At 41.0% G+C, this 23,721-nt stretch overlaps 1 protein-coding gene across 6 annotated transcripts in view; it reads left to right on the plus strand.

Annotated features, from left to right (window-relative positions):
• mprip (myosin phosphatase Rho interacting protein) overlaps window positions 1-23,721 on the plus strand; it is a 150,351-nt gene that overhangs the window by 14,980 nt on the left and 111,650 nt on the right. For 5 of the 6 annotated variants that reach the window (XM_062964152.1, XM_062964154.1, XM_062964153.1 and 2 more), the window contains exons 2-3: window positions 17,109-17,186; window positions 20,871-20,936. In XM_062964152.1, the coding sequence (XP_062820222.1) occupies window positions 17,109-17,186; window positions 20,871-20,936 (144 nt within the window). Of the gene's footprint in view, window positions 1-10,798; window positions 11,015-17,108; window positions 17,187-20,870; window positions 20,937-23,721 lie in introns of those variants that run through there. The other variant, XM_062964155.1, reaches the window with a different exon arrangement.

Below are 23,721 nucleotides of genomic sequence, written 5' to 3' on the forward strand. Positions count from 1 at the left end.
CTCTTCGGCTTAGAAATGGAGATGAGCACCAACTGCCAGAGTTGGACACAACTAGACTTAACGTCAATGGAAAACCTTTACCTTGTGTTATCAGGGGAAGCAGTTTCCTGTCAGGACGCTTTTGGAAACTGAGATGAAAATAGCGATAGGAGATCTTTTTAAAAGGGAAATCTTTGAACATTCAGTTCTTGCACTGTCAGGAACAGATGATGACCCTTGTTCCCTTCTTTGAATGAAGCAGAAGATGAGGGCAGAAGATGAGTCCCTCCTCTGAACGAGACTTTGCTTGTCTTCCTTAGTTCTGGGTTAAAAACATCTTGGAAGATGGCTAGAGGCGACCACATGCTAGCTTTGCTCAGTCACCTTCTCTTCCTTTAAAAACAGTTCCTGAAAAGCCATCGGTGAGCTCCAAATGACAGTCCTTGGTTGCTGTTGGCATTGCGTAGAAGTCGAAATCCAGATGTGCTTGGCTGATGTGGGGGATTGCACGGGAAATGCTTACTTTGGGGAAGGAAACCTCAGACTCCTCCAGCAATTGTTTTCCTTTCTTCTCCATTCACTTCCTGTGTCTCCTGAACTTCAACACGTGCATGACATTGATGACGTTCCTGGGCACGATTTCGTTAGCAGAGAAATGGACACACAAGGCAGAAATATCTTGGAAATATGGTTTATCTCACTGAAGTATTGGACTGAAATTTAAAGACTAGCATCTTGTTTGTGATATATATGTGGTGTGATTCCACAGAGTGATTTTTCCATCAACGCACAACTGGTAGTTTAGGTGGACTTGTGTATGTTGCACTCACAGCCTCGGAGGGCAGTATTAAACCATCCTCGGTTAAAATTCAGCCAAGAAAACCCCATGATCGGTCGCCTTAGAGTTGCCCTGAGTCAGAAACTCCGGTGTCATTAAAAAGAAGCTGGTTTCTGTCCCCAGGTCTCCCCGCACAGAACTGCACTTATGTCCAGACACACACTCAGAGTCACCAACCAGGACACGTGAACTGGGACTTTGTACTGGAGACAACAAGTTTTGGGAAGGCAGGACTGCAGAGAAGAGATGTTGGATGTTTATTTAATTATATTATTATATTATAACCACTGCCACCAGTGTAAAGATGTTTATAATGCGGCCACCAGATGTAAAGGGGATTATCCACGCTTGCCACCACTATGGGAAGATATAGCCACTAGCTACTTAGAGAGAAGACCTTTTAAATCTTGTTTTTCTTCTTTCTTCTTATTTGTTTTTGATTGTAATATATATGACAGAAGCTGAGATGTTTAAAAGAACAATAACATGTTTATTCTGGCACAAAGCTTAATGGTTACAGTAACTTTCTCTTTAGAGGCACTTTGGTTAACAGTTGCAAGGCTAGAATGAGGTGTTTCAAACTTCTTAAAATGTCACTTCTTTCTTTACTGCTCTAAACTGCAGTCACCCTATGAATTATAATCACAGATGATCTGTTCCTCATCAGGAGACAGACTACCTTAAAATAAGTCACCAAACTTATTTTAAATTGACTCAAAAATAAGCATTTGAGTCTCCCTGATCCCTTCAACTGAGGGTCAGTCTTCACTGTACCTCATCAGGGCACAGACTCACTGCTTCTTTTTTAAACCTGGACTTCTCCACCAAACCGGCAGTTGGCTCCGCCCACTTCTCCATGGCAACCAACTCATGAGTGCAGAGTAACTGAAATATTGATCCTTTTAAAATGCAATTAAACATGACATCTGTAAACCAAAAAATTCACACTTCGTTACAAGGAACAATGAGAGATCAATTTTAATTCCTGTTCACACGTCTGCTTCCCCACAATACCACACAATACCCTCAAGGTTCTCCAACAGCAAAACACAAGATCAGTGGTTCTCAATCTGTGGGTCCCCAGGTGTTTTGGTCTACAATTCCCAGCTTTTAGGATTTCCAGGAGTTGAAGACCAAAACATCTGGGGACCCACAAGTTGAGAACCACTGCATGAGATGAAGAAATTGGTAGGTTTGGATCAGGTTTCATCCATGACGTCTGGTTTACTGTGATCATTCTTGCTGTTGAGGATCAAGGAAAGAAAATCTAACCTTTCATCCATTTCAGGAAGATGATTTAGGAAGCTGAGAGTAACTGTGGACAGTAATCCACAGTTACTATCCATCCATCTATCCATATCAGGAAGATGGATTAGGGTTGGACAAGCAACCTGAAGCTATCGTTTTTCCATCCAGCCGTCCTAGTAAGATGATTTAGGAAGTTGCAACTGTCTTTCCTTCCTTCCTTCCTTCCTTCCTTCCTTCCTTCCTTCCTTCCTTCCTTCCTTGCCTCCCAGGAAGACAGTTTCAGAAGCTGACCATCAAAGAAACCCACATATATCCTTCATTCTTTCCTTCTGGCCATCCATCCATCTCAGGAAGATAGTTTAGGAAGCTGATCATCACCACAGCTATCCCTTCCTTGCTTTCTTGCGTCCTTCCTTCCTTGCTTCCTTCCTCCCTTCCATCCATCCTTCCTTCCTTCCTTGCTTCCTTCCATCCATCCTTCCTTGCTTCCTTCCTTGCTTCCTTCCATCCATCCTTCCTTGCTTCCATCCTTCCTTCCATCCATCCTTCCTTGCTTCCTTCCATCCTTCCTTCCTTGCTTCCTTCCATCCTTCTTTCTTTCTTTCCTTCCTTCCTTCCTTCCTTCCTTCCTTCCTTCCTTCCTTCCTTCCTTCCTTCCTTCCTTGCTTCCTTCCTTCCTTGCTTCCTTCCACCCTTCCTTCCTTGCTTCTTTCCATCCTTCCTTCCTTGCTTCCTTCCTTCCATCCTTCCTTCCTTGCTTCCTTCCATCCTTCCTTCCTTGCTTCCTTCCATCCTTCCTTCCTTGCTTCCTTCCTTCCATCCATCCTTCCTTCCTTCCTTCCTTCCTTCCTTCCTTCCTTCCTTCCTTCCTTCCTTCCTTCCTTCTGGAAGCTGATGGACAAAATCACCCGCAGCTGTCTTTCCATCCATCCATCTCATAGTTTAGGAAGCTGATCATCACCACAGCTATCCCTTCCTTCCTTCCTTCCTTCCTTCCTTCCTTCCTTCCTTCCTTCCTTCCTTCCTTCTGGAAGCTGATGGACAAAATCACCCGTAGCTGTCTTTCCATCCATCCATCTCATAGTTTAGGAAGCTGATCATCACCACAGCTATCCCTTCCTTCCTTCCTTCCTTGCTTCCTTCCTTCCTTCCTTCCTTCCTTCCTTCCTTCCTTCCTTCCTTCCTTCCTTCTGGAAGCTGATGGACAAAATCACCCGCAGCTGTCTTTCCATCCATCCATCTCATAGTTTAGGAAGCTGATCATCACCACAGCTATCCCTTCCTTCCTTCCTTCCTTGCTTCCTTCCTTCCTTCCTTCCTTCCTTCCTTCCTTCCTTCCTTCCTTCTGGAAGCTGATGGACAAAATCACCCGCAGCTGTCTTTCCATCCATCCATCTCATAGTTTAGGAAGCTGATCATCACCACAGCTATCCCTTCCTTCCTTCCTTCCTTCCTTCCTTCCTTCCTTCCTTCCTTCCTTCCTTCCTTCCTTCTGGAAGCTGATGGACAAAATCACCCGCAGCTGTCTTTCCATCCATCCATCTCATAGTTTAGGAAGCTGATCATCACCACAGCTATCCCTTCCTTCCTTCCTTCCTTCCTTCCTTCCTTCCTTCCTTCCTTCCTTCCTTCCTTCCTTCTGGAAGCTGATGGACAAAATCACCCGCAGCTGTCTTTCCATCCATCCATCTCATAGTTTAGGAAGCTGATCATCACCACAGCTATCCCTTCCTTCCTTCCTTCCTTCCTTCCTTCCTTCCTTCCTTCCTTCCTTCCTTCCTTCTGGAAGCTGATGGACAAAATCACCCGCAGCTGTCTTTCCATCCATCCATCTCATAGTTTAGGAAGCTGATCATCACCACAGCTATCCCTTCCTTCCTTCCTTCCTTCCTTCCTTCCTTCCTTCCTTCCTTCCTTCCTTCCTTCCTTCCTTCTGGAAGCTGATGGACAAAATCACCCGCAGCTGTCTTTCCATCCATCCATCTCATAGTTTAGGAAGCTGATCATCACCACAGCTATCCCTTCCTTCCTTCCTTCCTTCCTTCCTTCCTTCCTTCCTTCCTTCCTTCCTTCCTTCTGGAAGCTGATGGACAAAATCACCCGCAGCTGTCTTTCCATCCATCCATCTCATAGTTTAGGAAGCTGATCATCACCACAGCTATCCCTTCCTTCCTTCCTTCCTTCCTTCCTTCCTTCCTTCCTTCCTTCCTTCCTTCCTTCTGGAAGCTGATGGACAAAATCACCCGCAGCTGTCTTTCCATCCATCCATCTCATAGTTTAGGAAGCTGATCATCACCACAGCTATCCCTTCCTTCCTTCCTTCCTTCCTTCCTTCCTTCCTTCCTTCCTTCCTTCCTTCCTTCCTTCTGGAAGCTGATGGACAAAATCACCCGCAGCTGTCTTTCCATCCATCCATCTCATAGTTTAGGAAGCTGATCATCGCCACAGCTATCCCTTCCTTCCATCCATCCATCCTTCTTTCCTTCTTTCCTTCCTTCCTTCCTTCCTTCCTTTAGGAAGCTGATGGACAAAATCACCAGCAGCTGTCTTTCCATCCATCCATCCATCTCAGGAAGATGATTTAGGAAGCCGATTATCAGTGACACCCACTGCTGTTGTTGCATCCATCCATCCATCCATCCATCTCAGGAAAATGTCTTAGGAAGCTGATTGTCAAAGGAACTTGTCATTATCCCCATCTATCCTTCCTTTCCTCCATCTCAGAAGAAAGTTTCGGAAGTTTCCGAGTTGGAGGATGGAAACAAGGGCTTCTCATTCACCCAAAACACTCTCCCCTCCCCCTTTTTATTCTGCCCTCAGCCAGAAGTTTTTCCTGGTGACTAATGTGAACTTCTGGAGCATGTTTTGACAGGCCAGTCATGCAGCTCCCGGGGAATTCTTCCTCCCTTCCCAGATTTCCACACGCTTTCTCATGATACCCTTGTGTCCTCGTCCCTTTGGGCCTGAGATTAGCGTCCGCACCAGGTGTTTGGTCATTTCTGCTCTCGGCATACGGTCGAGACGGGGCTTACATTGGATCAGCGACAAGATCTAAAAGCGGGATGGGACCATGGCGATCCATCACTTTTATGTTTCGCGATGAGCTGTTTGTATAAATAAGCGTTGACGTTCTGGTTCATCTGTCGGGATGATGGCGCCGTTCCTGGAAGGCCTGACGTTACCTCTTCCAGTCCTGCTTTTTAAATGTCTGCTCTCCCGGGCTGAGTTTGATCAGACTTTTAAAAAAGGAAATGGATATGTTTGTGTGTCTTTTTCTCCCTGGTGTTAATGGTTTTGCCAGAGCAGTACCTATTGAGCTACTCACATTTGCATGTTTTATTTATTTATTTTATTTACAGTATTTATATTCCGCCCTTCTTTCTCACCCCGAAGGGGACTCAGGGAGGATTACAATGAACACATATATGGCAAACATTCAGTGCCAACAGACAAACAACATACAGTATAGTATAGACAGACACAGAGGCATTTAACATTTTTTTCCAGCTTCACAATTCCGGCCACAGGGGGAGCTGTTGCTTCACTGTCCACTAGTGGCTGTACTTCCTCATTCCATTCCTCGCGTTTTGCTGGCAGTTTTATGATGTTGTAAATTACAGTAGAGTCTCACTTATCCAAGCCTCGCTTATCCAAGTTTCTGGATTATCCAAGCCATTTTTTGCAGTCAGTGTTTTCAATATATCGTGATATTTTGGTGCTAAATTCGTAAATACAGTAATTACAACATAACATTACTGCGTATTGAACTACGTTTTCTGTCAAATTTGTTGTATAACATGATGTTTTGGTGCTTAATTTGTAAAATCATAACCTAATTTGATGTTTAATAGGCGTTTCCTTAATCTCTCCTTATTATCCAAGATATTCGCTTATCCAAGCTTCTGCCGGCCCATTTAACTTGGATAAGTGAGACTCTACTGTAGTTAAATTAGCCTCCCGCATAAAGCGTACCTAAATTTCCCTACTTGACAGATGCAACTGTCTTTCAGGGCTGCATAGGTCAACAGCAAGCTGGGCTATTTAATGGTCGGGGACCCAGGCTTTGAACTCATGACCTCTCGGTCAGTAGTGATTTATTGCAGCTGGTTACTAGCCAGCTGCGCCACAGCCCGGCCCTACTTGTTTTCGAACTACTAGGTTGGCAGGAGCTGGGGCTAACAATGGGAGCTCATCCCACTCTCCAGATCCCAACTTATTCCAAGCTCTATAGCTCAGTGGTTTAACCCGTTGTGTCACCATGTTAACCACCTACAAATACTAGGAGTTTTAAACTCTATTTTAGAGGTTGGAACTAGCCAAACCATCCCTGGCTATTTCCTTCCCAAATAAAACCCTCTAAAATTCATGTAGTTGCCATAATACAGCTGGCAAGTTGAAGAAGGTGTGCGCATGAATGCGTGCGCGCACACACAAATATTACGATTAAACCTTAAGAAGAACCTCCTGACAACGAAAGCGGTTTAGACTAGATTAGCTCAGGATTTGGAATGCCTGCCTGTCAAGAGATGTCTTAGCCCTGGATTCTTCCGTTGACAGAAGGCTGGACTAGATGGCCTTTGGGGTTCCCTTCTGTTTCTAAATCACGTGATAAAGTTTTCTGCTGGGCATTTTGTCTTATTAAGTATGTTTTTAAAATTTGAATACTCGGAGCATTGGCACAGATTGGTGCAAAGCGACTTCCTCATCCGAGCTGTTTAATAAATACAAGCTTCCCATTTCAGTGGCCAGTTCAAGCCAGGCAAGACTGGGAAATCTCCGGAACTTTTCTTCTGGCGGATGCGGCACTTTGGTTGTTGTTGTTGGCGCCTGGGATTTGTCAAGACGGCTGTCCCTAAAAACTCTTGTAAACCGTCCCAGACCTGTTTCAATAGTCTCTGCCGTTTCCAAAGGCGCCCAGATCCCCAAACAGAATTAGGAGATGATTTGGGTGACGAGGATTATTTATTTTTATTTTATTACAATACAGTAGAGTCTCACTTATCCAAGCTAAACAGGCTGGCAGAAGCTTGGATAAGCAAATATCTTGGATAATAAGGAGAGATTAAGGAAAAACCTATTAAACATCAAATTAGGTTATGATTTTACAAATTAAGCACAAAACATCATGTTATACAACAAATTTGACAGAAAAAGTAATTCAGTACGCAGTAATGTTATGTTGCAATTACTGTATTTACAAATTTAGCACCAAAATATCACGATATATTGAAAACATTGACTACAAAAATGGTTTGGATAATCCAGAAGCTTGGATAAGCGAGGCTTGGATAAGTGAGACTCTACTGTATTTATATCCCGCCCTTCTCACTCATAGGGGACTCAATATAAACCCAATATAAAAATATTACAGACAATTCAATCAGTTAAAATTAAATACATTAAACATTGATAAAATATAAATATAAATGCACAATTGACTTCCTTGCCATACTATTCTCACAGCAGATTTGGCCGAGAGATAGCAACAAGGTCAAAGTCATTGAGTGAATTTCATAGCTGAAAAAAATATTGAACCTTGGCTTCTATGGGCTTCATCCAATGTTCACTTTCTCAGTGCCAACACAGTCTTAGATAATAGTATAGGTAAAGGTTTTCCCCTAAAATTAAGTCTAGTCGTGTCCGACGCTGGAAGTTAGTGCTCATTTCCATTTCTAAACCGAAGAGCCGGATTCGTCCGTAGACATCACCTAGGTCATGTGGCCGGCTTGACTGCATGGAACGTTGTTACCTTCCTGTTGGAGCGGTACCTATTGATCTACTCACATTTGCATGTTTTCGAACTGCTAGATTGGCAGAAGCTGGGCTAACAGTGGGAGCTCACCCCGCTCCCCAGATTCAATCCACTGACGGTCCAGTCAGCAAGTTCAGCAGCTCAGCGGTTTAACCTAGATAATAATATAGTATATCAGAGTCTCACTTATCCAACCTACACTTATCCAACGTTCTGGATTATCCAACGCAGTTTGCCTCCCGCCCCTATCCACAGCTGTTTCTCTAGGCAGCAAGGATTGAACGTTTTATGGATTTAATTCTGACAATGTGGCTACTGTAAGTTCATTTTATGCAATTATATCCTTATTTGTCGTCAATTTGTTAGTAGCCAATTTTTTTTAGTCAGTGTTCTCAATATATTACAATGTTTTGGTGCTAAATTCATAAATACAATAATTACTACATAACGTTATCAGGTTTTGAACTGCTTTTTCTGGCGATTTGTTGTAAAACATGATATTTTTGGGGCTTAATTTGTAAAATCATAACTTAATTTGACATTGAATAGGCTTTTCCTTAATCCCTCCTTATTATCCAGCATTTTTGCTTATCCAACGTTCTGCCGGCCCGTTTATGTTGGATAAGTGAGACTCTACTGTAGTTCATTACACATTAATGCTATGTAGTAATTACTGTATTTACGAATTTAGCACCAAAATAGGCATTGTAGGCATTGAAAACATTGACTACAAAAATGCGTTGGACAATCCAGAACATTGGATAAGTGAGACTCTACTGTAGTAGGTATTTGTTTAACCTCATTGTAGTAGTAGTAGTTAGCACTTACTTAGGATCTATATAATCCGAAAATTTGTAATCTGTATAATCATTTTTTTTTTAAATTTGTGATCTGTATAATTCTCATGATGATGGGAATGCTGTCTTGGTTTTACTGAAGTCCCATTTGGAATATTTTTTGATTGGCACCTTTCAGTGCGGATGAGAGACTTGTTTTATTGTTTCTTGCGTTACAAGGATCCCTGCTTCATCCCTTGTCTTTCGCAGGTAGAATTACACTCTGGGAAGAAGCATCAATTAGGAAAAGTGGTTAAAATAAACCAAAAAAGAGCCCATCTCTGCCCCAGAAACGCCACCAGTCAAACACCAGTCAAAGTCCATCACAAGGCAACCTTTCTCTGCTTGGGAAGCAACGCCTATAAAATACACAGTGCAAAAAAGAAAAGAATAAACCCAACCCTAGCCTTGATTTTTTTTTTCCAGCCAGCTTTAAACACATACACGAGAGTGTATTGTGCACGATGGGTTCGAATCCATCCTCTTGCACCAAACTCACCAGGCATGCAATACCTGTCTGCAAAATGAGGATAATCCTAATAGTAGCTTTACAGAGTTGTTGCAAGGATGTCCGAGATCATCTTGCACAAAGTCCTGGAAGCACCTCATCCCTGCTATTATTGCGGTTGTTATTCATATGCCACCCGGAGTCAGCCAAGGCTTGAAAAGTATGGCTAAAATTAGATTTTCATCCGGAATATCAATGTCACTAGGCCTTTCCTCAGCTGATAACACAGAAAGAAGTATCTATAGTTACCCTACCTTTGCTGGGCATGACTAAATTTATTTCCTCACTCCTTCTCTACCTGTCTTCTGAAAAAAGGAGTGAAGCAAATGACTGATCAAAGGCCGAGAAGTTTTGTCTTCTATTACTTCTATTTAATACATTTAATAGATGCTGCTCATTTCTCTCAAATGGGACTTTGGTCTTAGTTGTTTTGGAGAGTCTGTTCGGCAAACTGATACACTAGCTACTATATGCAGTATAGTCTCACTTATCCAACACTTGCTTATCCAATGTTCTGGATTATCCAACGCATTTTTGTAGTCAATGTTTTCAATATATCATGATATTTTGGTGCTAAATTCATAAATACAGTAATTACTGCAAATAAGGCAGAAGGGAGTTGGGCTTAATGGCCCAAGGGGTCTCTTCCAACCCTTATTATTATTATTATTATTATTATTATTATTATTATTATTATTATTATTAACATTGAGGCTGGGTGGCCATCTGTCAGGGGTGCTTTGCTAGTGCTTTTGGTGCACAAAGGCAGAAGGGAGTTGGGCTTAATGGCCCAAGGGGTCTCTTCCAACCCTCATTATTATTATTATTATTATTATTATTATTATTATTAACATTGAGGCTGGGTGGCCATCTGTCAGGGGTGCCTTGCTAGTGCTTTTGGTGCACAAAGGCAAAAGGGGATTGGACTTAATGGCCCAAGGGGTCTCTTCCAACCCTCTTTATTAATAATAATAATTAATAATAATAATAAACATTGAGACTGGGTGGCCATCTGTCAGGGGTGCTTTGCTTGTGCTTTCGGTGCACAAAGGCAGAAGGGGATTGGACTCAATGGCCCAAGGGGTCTCTTCCAACACTCTTTGTTGTTGTTGTTGTTGTTGTTTATTATTATTATTGCTCGGTGGCCAACTATAGTCTGGCCCTCCAATGGTCCGAAGGATCGTGAACCGGTCCCCTGTTTAAAAGGTTTGGGGACCCCTGGTCTACGCTGTCGTCGGCATATTGAACTCGGTTAGCATTGACATGGATTGGATTCAGGCTTTTGCACAAGGTCTGATTGATGATTGGTATGTATATTTGGTGCTGCATTGTCTTACATTTTTATATATTGTATTTTACTATGTTATTTAATTATTTTAACTGTTTTATTCTTATTTTATTGTATTATAATGTACTGGTAGTGATCCTACCAGTTGTATAAGCCGCCCGGAGTCCCCTCGGGGAGACGGGCGGGGTAGAAATATTGGAAATAAATCAATATTGGAATTTAAGCAGCAGCGGGATGCCCATCTGTGGAGGGGGCTTGGCTTGTTTTCCTTCTCCCTGGTAGAAGGGGGTTGGATTGGGTGGCCCTTGGAGGTCTCTTCTAACTCTGGGCCTCTGGGTGATGTGGCCGTGAGCCGTGGAGGGAGTGGAGGCAAGCGATTGCCCAACCGAGGCTGCGTGGGTTGTGGGGCGGGTGCGAATCCGCAGGTGTGCCGACAGAAAGGAGCCGCACCGAGAGATGTAGGAGCCAAGGAGCGAGAGAAGCAGCCATGAGCCGAGGAGGAGGAAAAGGGGGTCGTGCCAGGAGCTGCTGGAGGGCGATGGAGGAGGCAGGTGCAGAGACCCAGGTGTGTCAGAGTCGGATGGAGACAGCCAGCCGTGGCCTGGAATCGAGTCACGCGCATCGTGGAAGCCGGGCATTTGGTTAGATCAGGGTCCTCAAACTTTTTAAGCCGAGGGCCGGTCCACAATCCTTTTGACTGTTGAGGGGCCAGATTATCATTTGAAAGAGAATACAAACAAATTCTGATGCACACTGCATATGTCTTATTTACAGTGCAAAAACAACAACAACAACAAGAACAATGAAATAACAATACAATATTTAAAAATAAAAACAAATTTAACCAACAGGATTTCAATGGGAAGTGTAGTCCTGCTTCTGGCCATTGAGATAGTCAAGTTAATTAGGGTTGTTGTTGTTGTTGTGTGCCTTCAAGTCATTTCAGAGTTTGGGTGAGCCTAAGTCTAAAATTTATTTATTTACAGTAGAGTCTCACTTATCCAACACTCGCTTATCCAACGTTCTGGATTATCCAACGCATTTTTGTAGTCACTGTTTTCAATATATCATGATATTTTGGTGCTAAATTCATAAATACAGTAATTACTGCATAGCATTACTGCGTATTGAACTACTTTTTCTGTCAAATTTGTTGTATAACATGATGTTTTGGGGCTTCATTTGTAAAATCATAACCTAATTTGATGTTTAATAGGCTTTTCCTTAATGCCTCCTTATTATCCAACATATTGGCTTATCCAACATTCTGCCGGCCCGTTTATGTTGGATAAGTGAGACTCTACTGTATTTATTTATTATTTACTACATTTGTATCACACCCTTCTCACCCCAAAGGGGAGTGGCTTACAAATTATATGTACATACAATATATTATATTATTAGCATAGCAGAATATCAGCATTATATATTACTATATTGAACTATACCCCTATACTGTAATATTATTAGGAATATTATGTGTAATATAGAATATATAATTAATATTATTATATGGTATTATTATTAGTGTTATATTGTATTACATTATAATATTATTTTCAATATTATATGTATATACAATATATTATATTATAAAACTGAGGGCGGGGGCCAGGTAAATGACCTCGGAGGGCCGCATAGTTTGGGGACCCCTGGGTTAGGAAATGTTTGAGGAAGTAGTTGCTTTTTTAAAAAAATCCAGCTAATTACCCAAAATCCCCATTGGCACCCTTCTCTCCTTCGAGGAACCACGAATGGGACTTCTATGGGAAAGGAAGGCAACGCCTCTCCCTTTCCCCAGAACCACGGCTCTGGGGTTTATTTCATTTTTGTGGCCTAGGGCAGGGGTCCCCAAACTTTTAAAACAGTGGGCCAGTTCACGATTCTTCAGACCGTTGGAGGGCCGGACTAGTTGGCCACTGAGAAATAATAATAATAATAATAATAATAATAATAATAATAATAACAACAACAACAACAACAACAACAACAATAATAATAAAGAGGGTTGGAAGAGACCCCTTGGGCCATTGAGTCCAATCCCCTTCTGCCTTTGTGCACCAAAAGCACAAGCAAAGCACCCCTGACAGATGGCCACCCAGCCTCAATGTCAATAATAATAATAATAATAATAATAATAATAATAATAATAATAATAGACCCTTGGGCCATTGAGTCCAATCCCCTTCTGCCTTTGTGCACCAAAAGCACAAGCAAAGCACCCCTGACAGATGGCCACCCAGCCTCAATGTCAATAATAATAATAATAATAATAATAATAATAATAATAATAATAATAATAGACCCTTGGGCCATTGAGTCCAATCCCCTTCTGCCTTTGTGCACCAAAAGCACAAGCAAAGCACCCCTGACAGATGGCCACCCAGCCTCAATATTAATAATAATAATAATAATAATAACAACAACAACAACAATAATAAAAAAGAGGGTTGGAAGAGACCCCTTGGGCCATTGAGTCCAATCCCCTTCTGCCTTTGTGCACCAAAAGCACAAGCAAAGCACCCCTGACAGATGGCCACCCAGCCTCAATATTAATAATAATAATAATAATAATAACAACAACAACAACAATAATAAAAAAGAGGGTTGGAAGAGACCCCTTGGGCCATTGAGTCCAATCCCCTTCTGCCTTTGTGCACCAAAAGCACAAGCAAAGCACCCCTGACAGATGGCCACCCAGCATCAATATTAATAATAATAATAATAATAATAACAACAACAACAACAATAATAAAAAAGAGGGTTGGAAGAGACCCCTTGGGCCATTGAGTCCAATCCCCTTCTGCCTTTGTGCACCAAAAGCACAAGCAAAGCACCCCTGACAGATGGCCACCCAGCATCAATGTTAATAATAATAATAATAATAATAATAATAATAATAATAATAATAATAATGGTTGTAAGAGAAGAAGAGACCTCTTGGGTTATTTAGGCCAACCCCCTTCTGCCCTTGTGCCGTGGGGGCCGGATAAATGGCTTCGATGGGCCGCATCCGGCCCCCGGGCCTTAGTTTGGGGACCCCTGGCCTAGGGGATAAAAGCCTCGTGACTTGAAGGTTGGGTTGCTGACCTGAAGGCTGCCAGGTTCGAATCCCACCTGGGGAGAGCGCGGATGAGCTCCCTCTGTCAGCTCCAGCTCCATGCGGGGACATGAGAGAAGCCTCTCACAAGGATGGTAAAACATCAAAAACATCCGGGCGTCCCCTGGGCAATGTCCTTGCAGACGGCCAATTCTCTCACTCCAGAAGCAACTCTGGTTGCTCTTGACACGGAAAAAAAAAATCGTTCCCACAAAAGCCGGACCAATTTGAGCTAAGGCCGTCCAAACAGATTGGTGCTAGTTAATCAACGTATTTCATTCATTAAAGGGAAATCTAAACCAGCTGCACTTATTGACGTTGGTTTTATTCCCTTGGTTTCCAATAGAAATCGGATATATAGGATAGAATCCTGTTCTCCTCTGTGTACGGGATTATATGGGTTTATTGGATTTTGTTATAGTTTCAAGGCCTGTTTGAGCAAAGGTAGTTTTATTTTTCTTCGTCTCGGGAACGATTTGAGAAACTGCAAGTTGCTTTTGGCATACGAGAGAAGCCTCCCATAAGGATGGTAAAACAGCAAAGGTGGTTCGGTTAGATCAGTGCGAGTCTTATTTTATTAAGTACATTCTGTTTCCACGGATTCTTCATCCACAGATTGAACCGTCCACAACTTGAAAATGCTTTTAAATATTTTGCAATTTTATATATTATTTTATAAATGTTTTCAAGCTGTGGACAGTTCAATCTGTGAATGCAAAATCCATGGAAATGCCGTATTTATAATCTCAGAATTTTACAGGATGCATTAATGAGGGAAGTATTAGAATTTCGTCTAAATATAAGACAGAATTGCAAAAATGAATGCAGATTTTTTTTATCGTGTTAGAAGCAACTTGAGAACATACTACAAGTCGCTTCTGGTGTGAGAGAATTGGCCTTCTACAGAGACGTTGCCCAGGAAACGCCTAGATGTGTTGCTGGGACGCTTCTCTCATGTCCTTGCAAGCTGTAGCTGACAGACGGGAGCTCACCCCATCTCACGGATTCGAACCGCCGACCTTTAAGTCAGCAGTTCAGCTGGCACAAGGGTTTAACCCATTTCAGTGCAGATTGAAGGGGGAAATTAATTTGCATCTTTGTTATTGTGCTATGTATGAACAGTGTGATAATGTCCTGATTTATAACAACATTGAATGTTTGCCGATATTTGTTGTTAAACCACCCTCAGTCCCCTTTGGGAGATAGGGCGGGACATAAATAAAGATTATTTATTTATTATTATTATTATTATTATTATTATTATTATTATTGACACACTATGACATGGCAAATGAGATGTATATGCTGGATTTCGTATCACAAAATCACAAGTCGAACACTTCTCAAGCGTTTAGGACTACATAATGTATTTTCAAATCCAAGTAAGGTGGCCTTTTGCAGTTGACAAGTCGTCACTTTGTCGATGATGATAATAATAATAATAATAATAATAATAATAATAATAATAATAATAATAATAATAATAATAATGATGGTGGTCCCGGTGATGATGGGCACATTGGGTGTCGTGCCAAAAGATCTCAGCCGGCATTTGGAAACAATAGACATTGACAAATGTCTGCCAACTGCAAAAGGCCACCCTACTGGGATCTGCACTCATCATCCGAAAATACATCACACATTTCCTAGACACTTGGGAAGTGTTCGACTTGTGATTTTGTCATACAAAATCCAGCATATCTATCTTGCTTGCTGTGTCATAATAAAATAATAATAATAATAAATTTATAAGAAAAGGCAAGATTTGAATAAAAGACACTTTTATACCATTGTTTTATTCTCCCTCCTATTAATTGCCTGTCGATTGGGGAGGAGCATTAGGTGAAAGGGTTTGGTTTTGCAACGTTACGTTTTATAATTCAGTTTAAAAGTTGACGAATGTCATAAGCTTTTTCAATCGGTTTTAATCTCTGAGGATTATGTCTTGACAAGGCTTCCTCTCTGTTACATAATTATCCAACAGATACAGGTGTCTTTTTTATTTTTCCCATTTTGTGTCGAAGGCGAAAAAGGATGACATCTGTTTAGTAAAAACCCGTCAAGCAAGTTGAACATGGATATACTATATATACTTGAGTATAAGCCTAGTTTTTCAGCCCTTTTTTTTAGGACTATAAAAGCCCCCCTCGGCTTATACTCGGGTGAGGATCCTGGTTGGCTTATATTTGGGTCAGTTTATACTCGAGAATATATGGTACATTTATTATTTTTCTCTATCATTTTTGGTATTATTACATTTATTATTTTACTCTATTATTGTTGCTACTATTACATTTATTTTACTCTATTACTATTATTATTATTATTATTTTATTAATACATTTATTATTTCACTCTGATATTATTATTATTATTGCATTTATTATTTTACTCTATTTATTATTACATGTATTATTTTCCTGTATTTATTATTATTATTATTATTAAATGTATTATTTTACTCTGTTATTATTGAAAGGCTACATAAGCACATTTACATTAATGATTTGATCAGAGTTGGACAGTCTTATCTTAAATTAGAGCTTGATGTAAATATTCAAAAACATTTAATTAATGTAATTTTGTTGATATCTATTTTTATTTCTGAAATTTACCACTCTCGGCTTATACTTGAGTCAACGATTTCCCAATGTCATAAGCTTTTTAAATCGGTTATTATTTATTTATTAAATAATAAATAAATTTATTATTTCACTCTGATCTTATTATTATTACATTTATTATTCTACTCTATTATTACATGTATTATTTTACTCTATTATTATTAAAAGGCTACATAAGCACATTTACATTGAAGAAGATGAGAATCATGATTTGATCAGAGTTGGACAGTCTTATCTTAAATTACAGCTTGATGTAAATATTCAAAAACATTTAATTAATGTAATTTTATTGATATCTATTTTTATTTCTGAAATTTCCCACCCTCAGCTTATACTGGAGTCAATGTTTTCCCAGTTTTTTTGTGGTAAAATTAGGTGCCTCGGCTTATATTCGGGTCGGCTTATACTCGAGCTTATACGGTATATGAACACTCTCGGTTCCTTGGCCCTTCTTAATTTTAATTATTTTTTTACTTATCTCTTTTTCGGGTTCTACTTACTTCTTTCACCCTTCTTTACTATAAATATATTTGTTCTCACTCTTTCACTGTTTAGACTATTTGCAAATTCTAATTAAAAAATTATTTTAAAATAAAAATTAATTTTAATTAATTCATTAAAATCCTGTGGTTTTTTTTAATTGTTTTTATAAGGTGTGAGGCGTTGACAGATGTCTCTTGATAGATCACTCTGATCCAATTTGTTGGCGCATATTTTAATACCTTGCGAAATGGTTTTGCTTGTCGCTGAGCCGGTTTGGGGAGCTGTCATTCAATGGCTTCTGAATGTTTATTGGAAAGGAACCAGATTTCATTTTGATGCTTTGGTGTTCGGTTCCCAACTCATTCCCTTAAGGAGAACAGGTGCTGCTTACAGCTCCAGTTTTGGTTTCTTTTGTGATGTTTTAACCAATTTTTTAAATCTCTCTTTTGCAGGCCAAACCGATTTACGGCGGGTGGCTTTTGCTGGCTCCGGAAGGCACCGATTTTGATAATCCTGTGCATCGTTCGCGGGTAAGAAAGAGGAGATACAAGTCGCGGGAAACAACAGAAACTTTCTGAAGTTTCACCGACTTTCTTGGTCTTGCAGAAATGGCTCTCGTCGTGGGTTTATTGGTGCCAAACGGGTGGAACAACAGTGCCGTGGCTCGTGAAATCCGGAATAAATTATGCAAAGAGGATGCAAAAATAGATGTCACTGCTGAGTTCGGCGTAAATTGAGCAGAGCTTGGAATTCGTTCAGATCTTCGTGGGGTGCATCTATACAAGGCATGGGAAAACTCAGAGGTTTCCAGGTGTTTTGGACTACAACTCCCAGCCTTCCGAACAGCCTCAGGCCCCTTCCTTTTCACCCCCAGCCGCTTAAGCGGCTGGGGGTGAAAAGGAAAGGGCCTGAGGCTGTTCGGAAGGCTGGGAGTTGTAGTCCAAAACACCTAGAGACCCCAAAGTTTGCAATGCCTGATCTAATTGACTTCGTTCCGAATCCTAACTCTGCCATAAATGGCCAAAATGAGGAGGCTAACATCGCCAAATTCATATTTGGCACATGAATCATCAGGCTACTTAGAATATAAAACGTATGTCAGAACTTTCCTGAGTCCCCATGGAAGTAAATAGGCAACCAGATACATTTCTAAAAGGTCAAAAATAAGCACGAAATCCTTGACCACTCCCAACAGCGATCATGTCAGACTACACAGAGAAGCTCTTGAAATTCACAACCCCAACAGAAAGGAGGAAACCATTAAAATGAACAAAATCTGGCAACCAGTATTAAAAAAAAAACAGTAAATAAGAAGCAACACTCCAGACATGGGAACCAGGGGCAGCTAACGACTCTGAACAAAGGATGCCCCCAGGCAGGAAGAAGCCAGGAGATGAAGCTATTCAATGCTAATCAAGGTGATTAACTACAACATTCACACTGGCCTCCAACTGACAAAGAGTTCTTCTCTCACCCTGGACTTTCCACAGGCATAAATAAACCTTCCTTGCTTAGTTTCTCCATATCTCACAACCTCTGAAGATGCCTGCCATAGATGTGGGCGAAACGTCAGGAGAGCATGCTTCTGGAACATGGCCAGACAGCCCGGAAAACATACAACAACCCCAAGCATGAAATCATCTATTTGCCAGTTTGAATGGGTAGATCCCTGGGAGAGAAATGTCTTTTTTTCTCTACTCTCAGTGACTTAGAAGTTTTGGGACAAACTGTGGATTGAGGAGCTCCGGGTGGCACTGAGCTGCTAAACCTATGGACCGAAAGGTCGGTGGTTCGAATCCGGGGAGCGGAGTGAGCGCTCGCTGTTAGCCCCAGCTTCTGCCAACCTAGCAGTTTGAAAGCATGCAAATGTGAGTAGATCAATAGGTACCTCTCCGGCGGGAAGGTACAGTGCTCCTTGCAGTCATGCCAGCCACATGACCCTGGAGACGTCTATGGACAACGCTGGCTTTACGGCTTAGAAATGGAGATGAGCACCAGTCCCCAGAATTAAACACAACTGGACTTAATGTTACCGTGGATTGAGAACGGAGAGAGATTGTTAATATTTTCTTTCAAATTAATCCATCACGTTAATTGAAGAGAGTTTTTATTTTTCCATCTGTGAGTCTGAAACCTGATCGCTCAAACACCCAGCCGCACTACTTGGCTGTTTCCTCATTGCAATCATTTGCCGAAGTTTTAGGCGATTAGCTCATTGCATTGATTAATTAACGAGGAAATTAAAAGCCTGAGCTCTGTGCGGTCAGCAAATTAGATTAGGATTCTTGCATTAGTGCGATCGCATTCCCAAGCTCTGCTCAGTCTGGTGTGCGCATCTGTTTTCTGCACCTGCTTTTCTCCAAGCGGAACAATGCAAGAGAATTGCGGGAGTTGTAGTTGAGAAAGACAAGGATAAAGACCTTGCCAGACTCCAACTCCTAGGATTCCATTGCATTAGGCCGGAGAGGTTCAGAATGGTCTGAAGAACGACCATTCTTCAGTGTAGATCAGTGTTTTCCAACCTTTTTTTGACCAGGGCCCACTCTCCAACATTAGTACCAAAAGGGTTTTGAATCAGTTTTTGGTCAACTTTAGATTCAGTTTGGTTATTTGGGGTACTGATTCAGAAAATTGCATTGGATAGACCACAACAGCTCTGTTTTCTGATACAGAACATATGCCAGTCAGTATCTAATGCAGTTTTCTGAATCAGCACCCCAAATAACCCCAGGAACAGGCCTAAAAACAAAGACACCACTTCCAGGCTCCACATGGAACGGAAGAGAGGAGGAGAAGCAGCAGTCAGGAGGCTTGTTGTCGTGCCTTTCGTTGATAGTCAGCATCTCCCCTCCCGATCTTCCTGTTGCCTCGGCATTATAAGAAGGTTCTGTGAGTCCAGTTTCTCTTGTTGCAACGGTGTAGTAACGGTGAGGCCACAGACCATATTTTAGCTCTTGTGGACCACTGGTAGTCCACGGAGCACAGGTTGGGAACCAGTGGTGTAGATGGACCCATAGACAGAGCAAATGGGAGAGAACAGAAAACATACCGTGTTTCCCCGAAAATAAGACTGTGTCTTATATTAATTTTTGCTCCCAAAGATGCACTAGGTCTTATTTTCAGGGGATGTCTTATTTTTCCATGAAGAAGAATTCACATTTATTGTTGAACAAAAAAATGAACATTTATTATATACTAGCTTTGCCCGGCCACGCGTTGCTGTGGCTTATGGGAATCCTTTGTTGGCCAGGTGGAATAGCAGTGAATAGCCTTGCAGTCTCAAAGCCTGGCCGTTTTCTGGAGTAGCTGGAGCTGTTTATTGTATGACGTAGAGGCATGGATGAGGGGTTGTGCTGCCAAGTTTAGTGTTTCTGGGATGTGTAGTTTTGTTGTTTTGTCCTAGGCTGAAATTTCATTACCCTTTTATATATATAGACTGTACAGTAGTTGTCATCACAAACCAACATAACCAAACAAACTGTGAATCTTAACAAGAATTTCTTGTTACTACCATTATTTCCATGTACAACAATCTATGGTACGTACATTTGCCGATCCTGCATGCTCTGGTGTTCTGTTCGTTGGGCATGCTTCCAAACAAAAACTTTGCTAGGCCTTACTTTCAGGGGAGGCCTTATATTTAGCAATTCAGCAAAACCTCTACTAGGTCTTATTTTCTGGGGATGTCTTATTTTAGGGGAAACAGGGTAGTTGAGGGCCCGTTCAGATATACCATGTTTCCCCGAAAATAAGACAGTGTCTTATATTAATTTTTGCTCCCAAAGATGCTTTAGGTCTTATTTTCAGGGGATGTCTTATTTTTCCATGAAGAAGAATTCACATTTATTATTGAACAAAAAATGAACATTTACTATATACTGTACAGTAGTTGTCATCACAAACCAGCATAACCAGACAAACTGTGAATCCTATCAAGAACTTCTTGTGACTGCCAATATTTCCATGTTATGTACATTTGTGTACATGTTATGTACATCTATGGTATGTACATTTACCGATCCTACATGCTCTGGTGTTCTGTTTGGCGGGCATGCTTCCAAACAAAACCTTTGCTAGGTCTTACTTTCGGGGGAGGCCTTATATTTAGCAATTTAGCAAAACCTCTACTAGGTCTTATTTTCTGGGGATGTCTTATTTTAGGGGAAACAGGGTATATATCCTCACTTTGAAATCTGCTTTTCTCTCCTTCCCAGAAATGGCAGCGTCGGTTCTTCATCCTCTACGAACACGGCCTCCTCCGCTACGCTTTGGATGAGATGGTGAGTTGAGGACACCTTTCCTCTGGATCGCAAGCTCTGTTTCAATTGTCTCTAGAAGGGAGTTGAAATGTTTTGAATCTTTGGGATTCATTCGGTTAGTTGCGGGTACGGCTAGCATGTTTGGAAGTCTTTGCGCCTGCCTCCCCATTGTAACACCTGGAGGATTGTGCCACAGAGCCAATGTCGTGTGGTGCTTTGAGTGTTGGACTACCACTTTGAGGACCTGGGTTCAAATCCCTGTTCATAAGGCAGGCATGGAGAAGAGAACATAGTAAGAGAACAGAATTTCCTCTCAAGGTGTTTTCAGGTGTTTTAACCTGGATTATTTCTCGCTGGGGAAAAAATATTAAGGCCATTTTAGGTGCTCCAGTGCTTTGAAGCATCATTTCTCCCCCAAAAGAGATGGTACAGTAGAGTCTCACTTATCCAACATAAACAGGCCGGCAGAATGTTGGATAAGCGAATATGTTGGATAATAAGGAGGGATTAAGGAAAAGCCTATTAAACATCAAATTAGGTTATGATTTTACAAATTAAGCACCAAAACATCATGTTATACAACACATTTGACAGAAAAAGTAGTTCAATACGCAGTAATGCTATGTAGTAATTACTGTACTTACGAATTTAGCACCAAAATATCATGATGTATTGAAAACATTGACTACAAAAATGCGTTGGATAATCCAGAATGTTGGATAAGCGAGTGTTGGATAAGTGAGACTCTACTGTAGTTAGTTTTGGTTCTTGGGAAAGTGGTCGTCTCTTGCTGTTCCCTGCTAAATGGGCGTTTCTGTCATAATGCCTGAAGCGTGCGACACGCAAAATTAGGTCAGTGTGGATGGGAGACCTCGCAACCCTGTGGCCTCTCTCTTCTTTCCTCATTTTGCACAACTTCACTCCATTTCTGGCAGGGAGGGATCTGTCAAATGTGTCATTTTGCCTTGGAATAAAGTTGCTTTTGTGGGGGCAGCAGACCTGTGAAAGCTGTCGCTCTGTGCGTTGGAGGGAATCCATGCACATTTTCTGGGCGGTGTGGAAAAAAGACAATTTATCCTGAAGCAGCCCCATCTGGCCTCCTATGAGCGATTGGGGCAGGACTGGGTGTTGTATTATTGTTGTTAACATCTTCTGGATTCAACGGTTGTACTGCTACGATTCTGCTTTTCCAGCCATGGCTGGATCTTGCGGATTCCTGGTATTTGCAGTTTGGGGAGATCATGCTTAGAGAGCTCTATGAACTACAAAGCCCCGGATCCCACAGTATGTTGTCGTGGCAGATAAACTGGAACCTCATTATGCTGTGTGAAAGCGCCCCAGGTGTTGATTGTTAATCAGAGTTTTACTAACACACAAAGTGCTTCATGTATATAAATCAATGTTAAAGGAGACCTAGATACATACACTCTGCACATTACATAGTGCAAACAACACTATATTCTCCAGGGAGGGATAATGCGACTTCCTATTTCTTAACCAGAGATTGTAACTGGGGTATATACAGTAGAGTCTCACTTATCCAACACTCGTTTATCCAACGTTCTGGATTATCCAACACATTTTTGTAGTCAATGTTTTCAATAAAACGTGATATTTTGGTGCTAAATTCGTAAATACAGTAATTACTACATAGCATTACTGCGTATTGAACTACTTTTTCTGCCAAATTTGTTGTCTAACATGATGTTTTGGTGCATAATTTGTAAAATCATAACCTAATTTGATGTTTAATAGGCGTTTCCTTAATCCCTCCTTATTATCCAAGCTATTCGCTTATCCAACATTCTGCCGGCCCGTTTATTTTGGATAAGTGAGACTCTACTGTACCTGCATTGAAAGGCCCCAGGTATTATTAACTGGAAAACTCCAAGTGTCCATGAGTCTAGGAATTGGTGAGATATAGTGTAACATGTCTCAAGCAGGGTTGAGTTTTTTTTTTTACATTTTTTTATTGTAAATAGTGCTACATAAAATTATACAAATGTTCAGAACATTTTCCATCGGTAACACATGTTTACACATGTGTAATATGGGGGGAAAGATGCGTGGAATAATTACAGAATTATATAAAGAAAACCAAGCGGAGGTTATAATAAATGGATCTAATTCAAGAACCATTAAAATCAAAAGCGGAACCAAACCACTACTCTTCGCCTTAGCGATAGAACCTTTAGCCAATCTAATTAGGTCAGACAAAAATATAATAGGATATAAGTTGGATAGAGAAGAAATAAAAATTAATTTATATGCGGATGACGCAGTAGTCCTTATAGGCGGAATAAAGGAATCTGTAAAGGCAGTAACAAAAATAATTTAAAAATTTGAAAAGGGTTGAGTTTTGTGATGGTTCCTGCCATTTTGAGAAATGTAGAGTAAAATGGAGATATATGGGCTTGGTTAAAAATGGTTGTGATCCTATCTACAGTGGTTTCATTTTGTGCTTTGTCAATCCATGGCTCTAGAGCAACACCAAACATTGGTTGCTTCCTGCTACCATTTTGAGAAGGACCATAGAGGAAAATGGAGCCATTTGGGCATGATGTGATAGCCTTATTGATGCGACATTGTTTTATTGTCGATCTTTGTTTTATTGTTTTATTGCTGCTATTGTATTGTTGTCGGGCATGGCCCCATGTAAGCCGCTCCGAGTCCCTCTGGGGAGATGGGGCGGGATATAAAAATAAAGTTATTATTATTATTATTGACACAACGACGTTGTATGACACAGCAAACAAGATAGACATGCTGGATTTCGTTTCGCAAAACCACAAGTCGAACACTTCCC

The sequence above is a fragment of the Anolis carolinensis genome, unplaced genomic scaffold, assembly GCF_035594765.1.
Source record: "Anolis carolinensis isolate JA03-04 unplaced genomic scaffold, rAnoCar3.1.pri scaffold_13, whole genome shotgun sequence".
Lineage (NCBI taxonomy): Eukaryota > Metazoa > Chordata > Lepidosauria > Squamata > Dactyloidae > Anolis > Anolis carolinensis.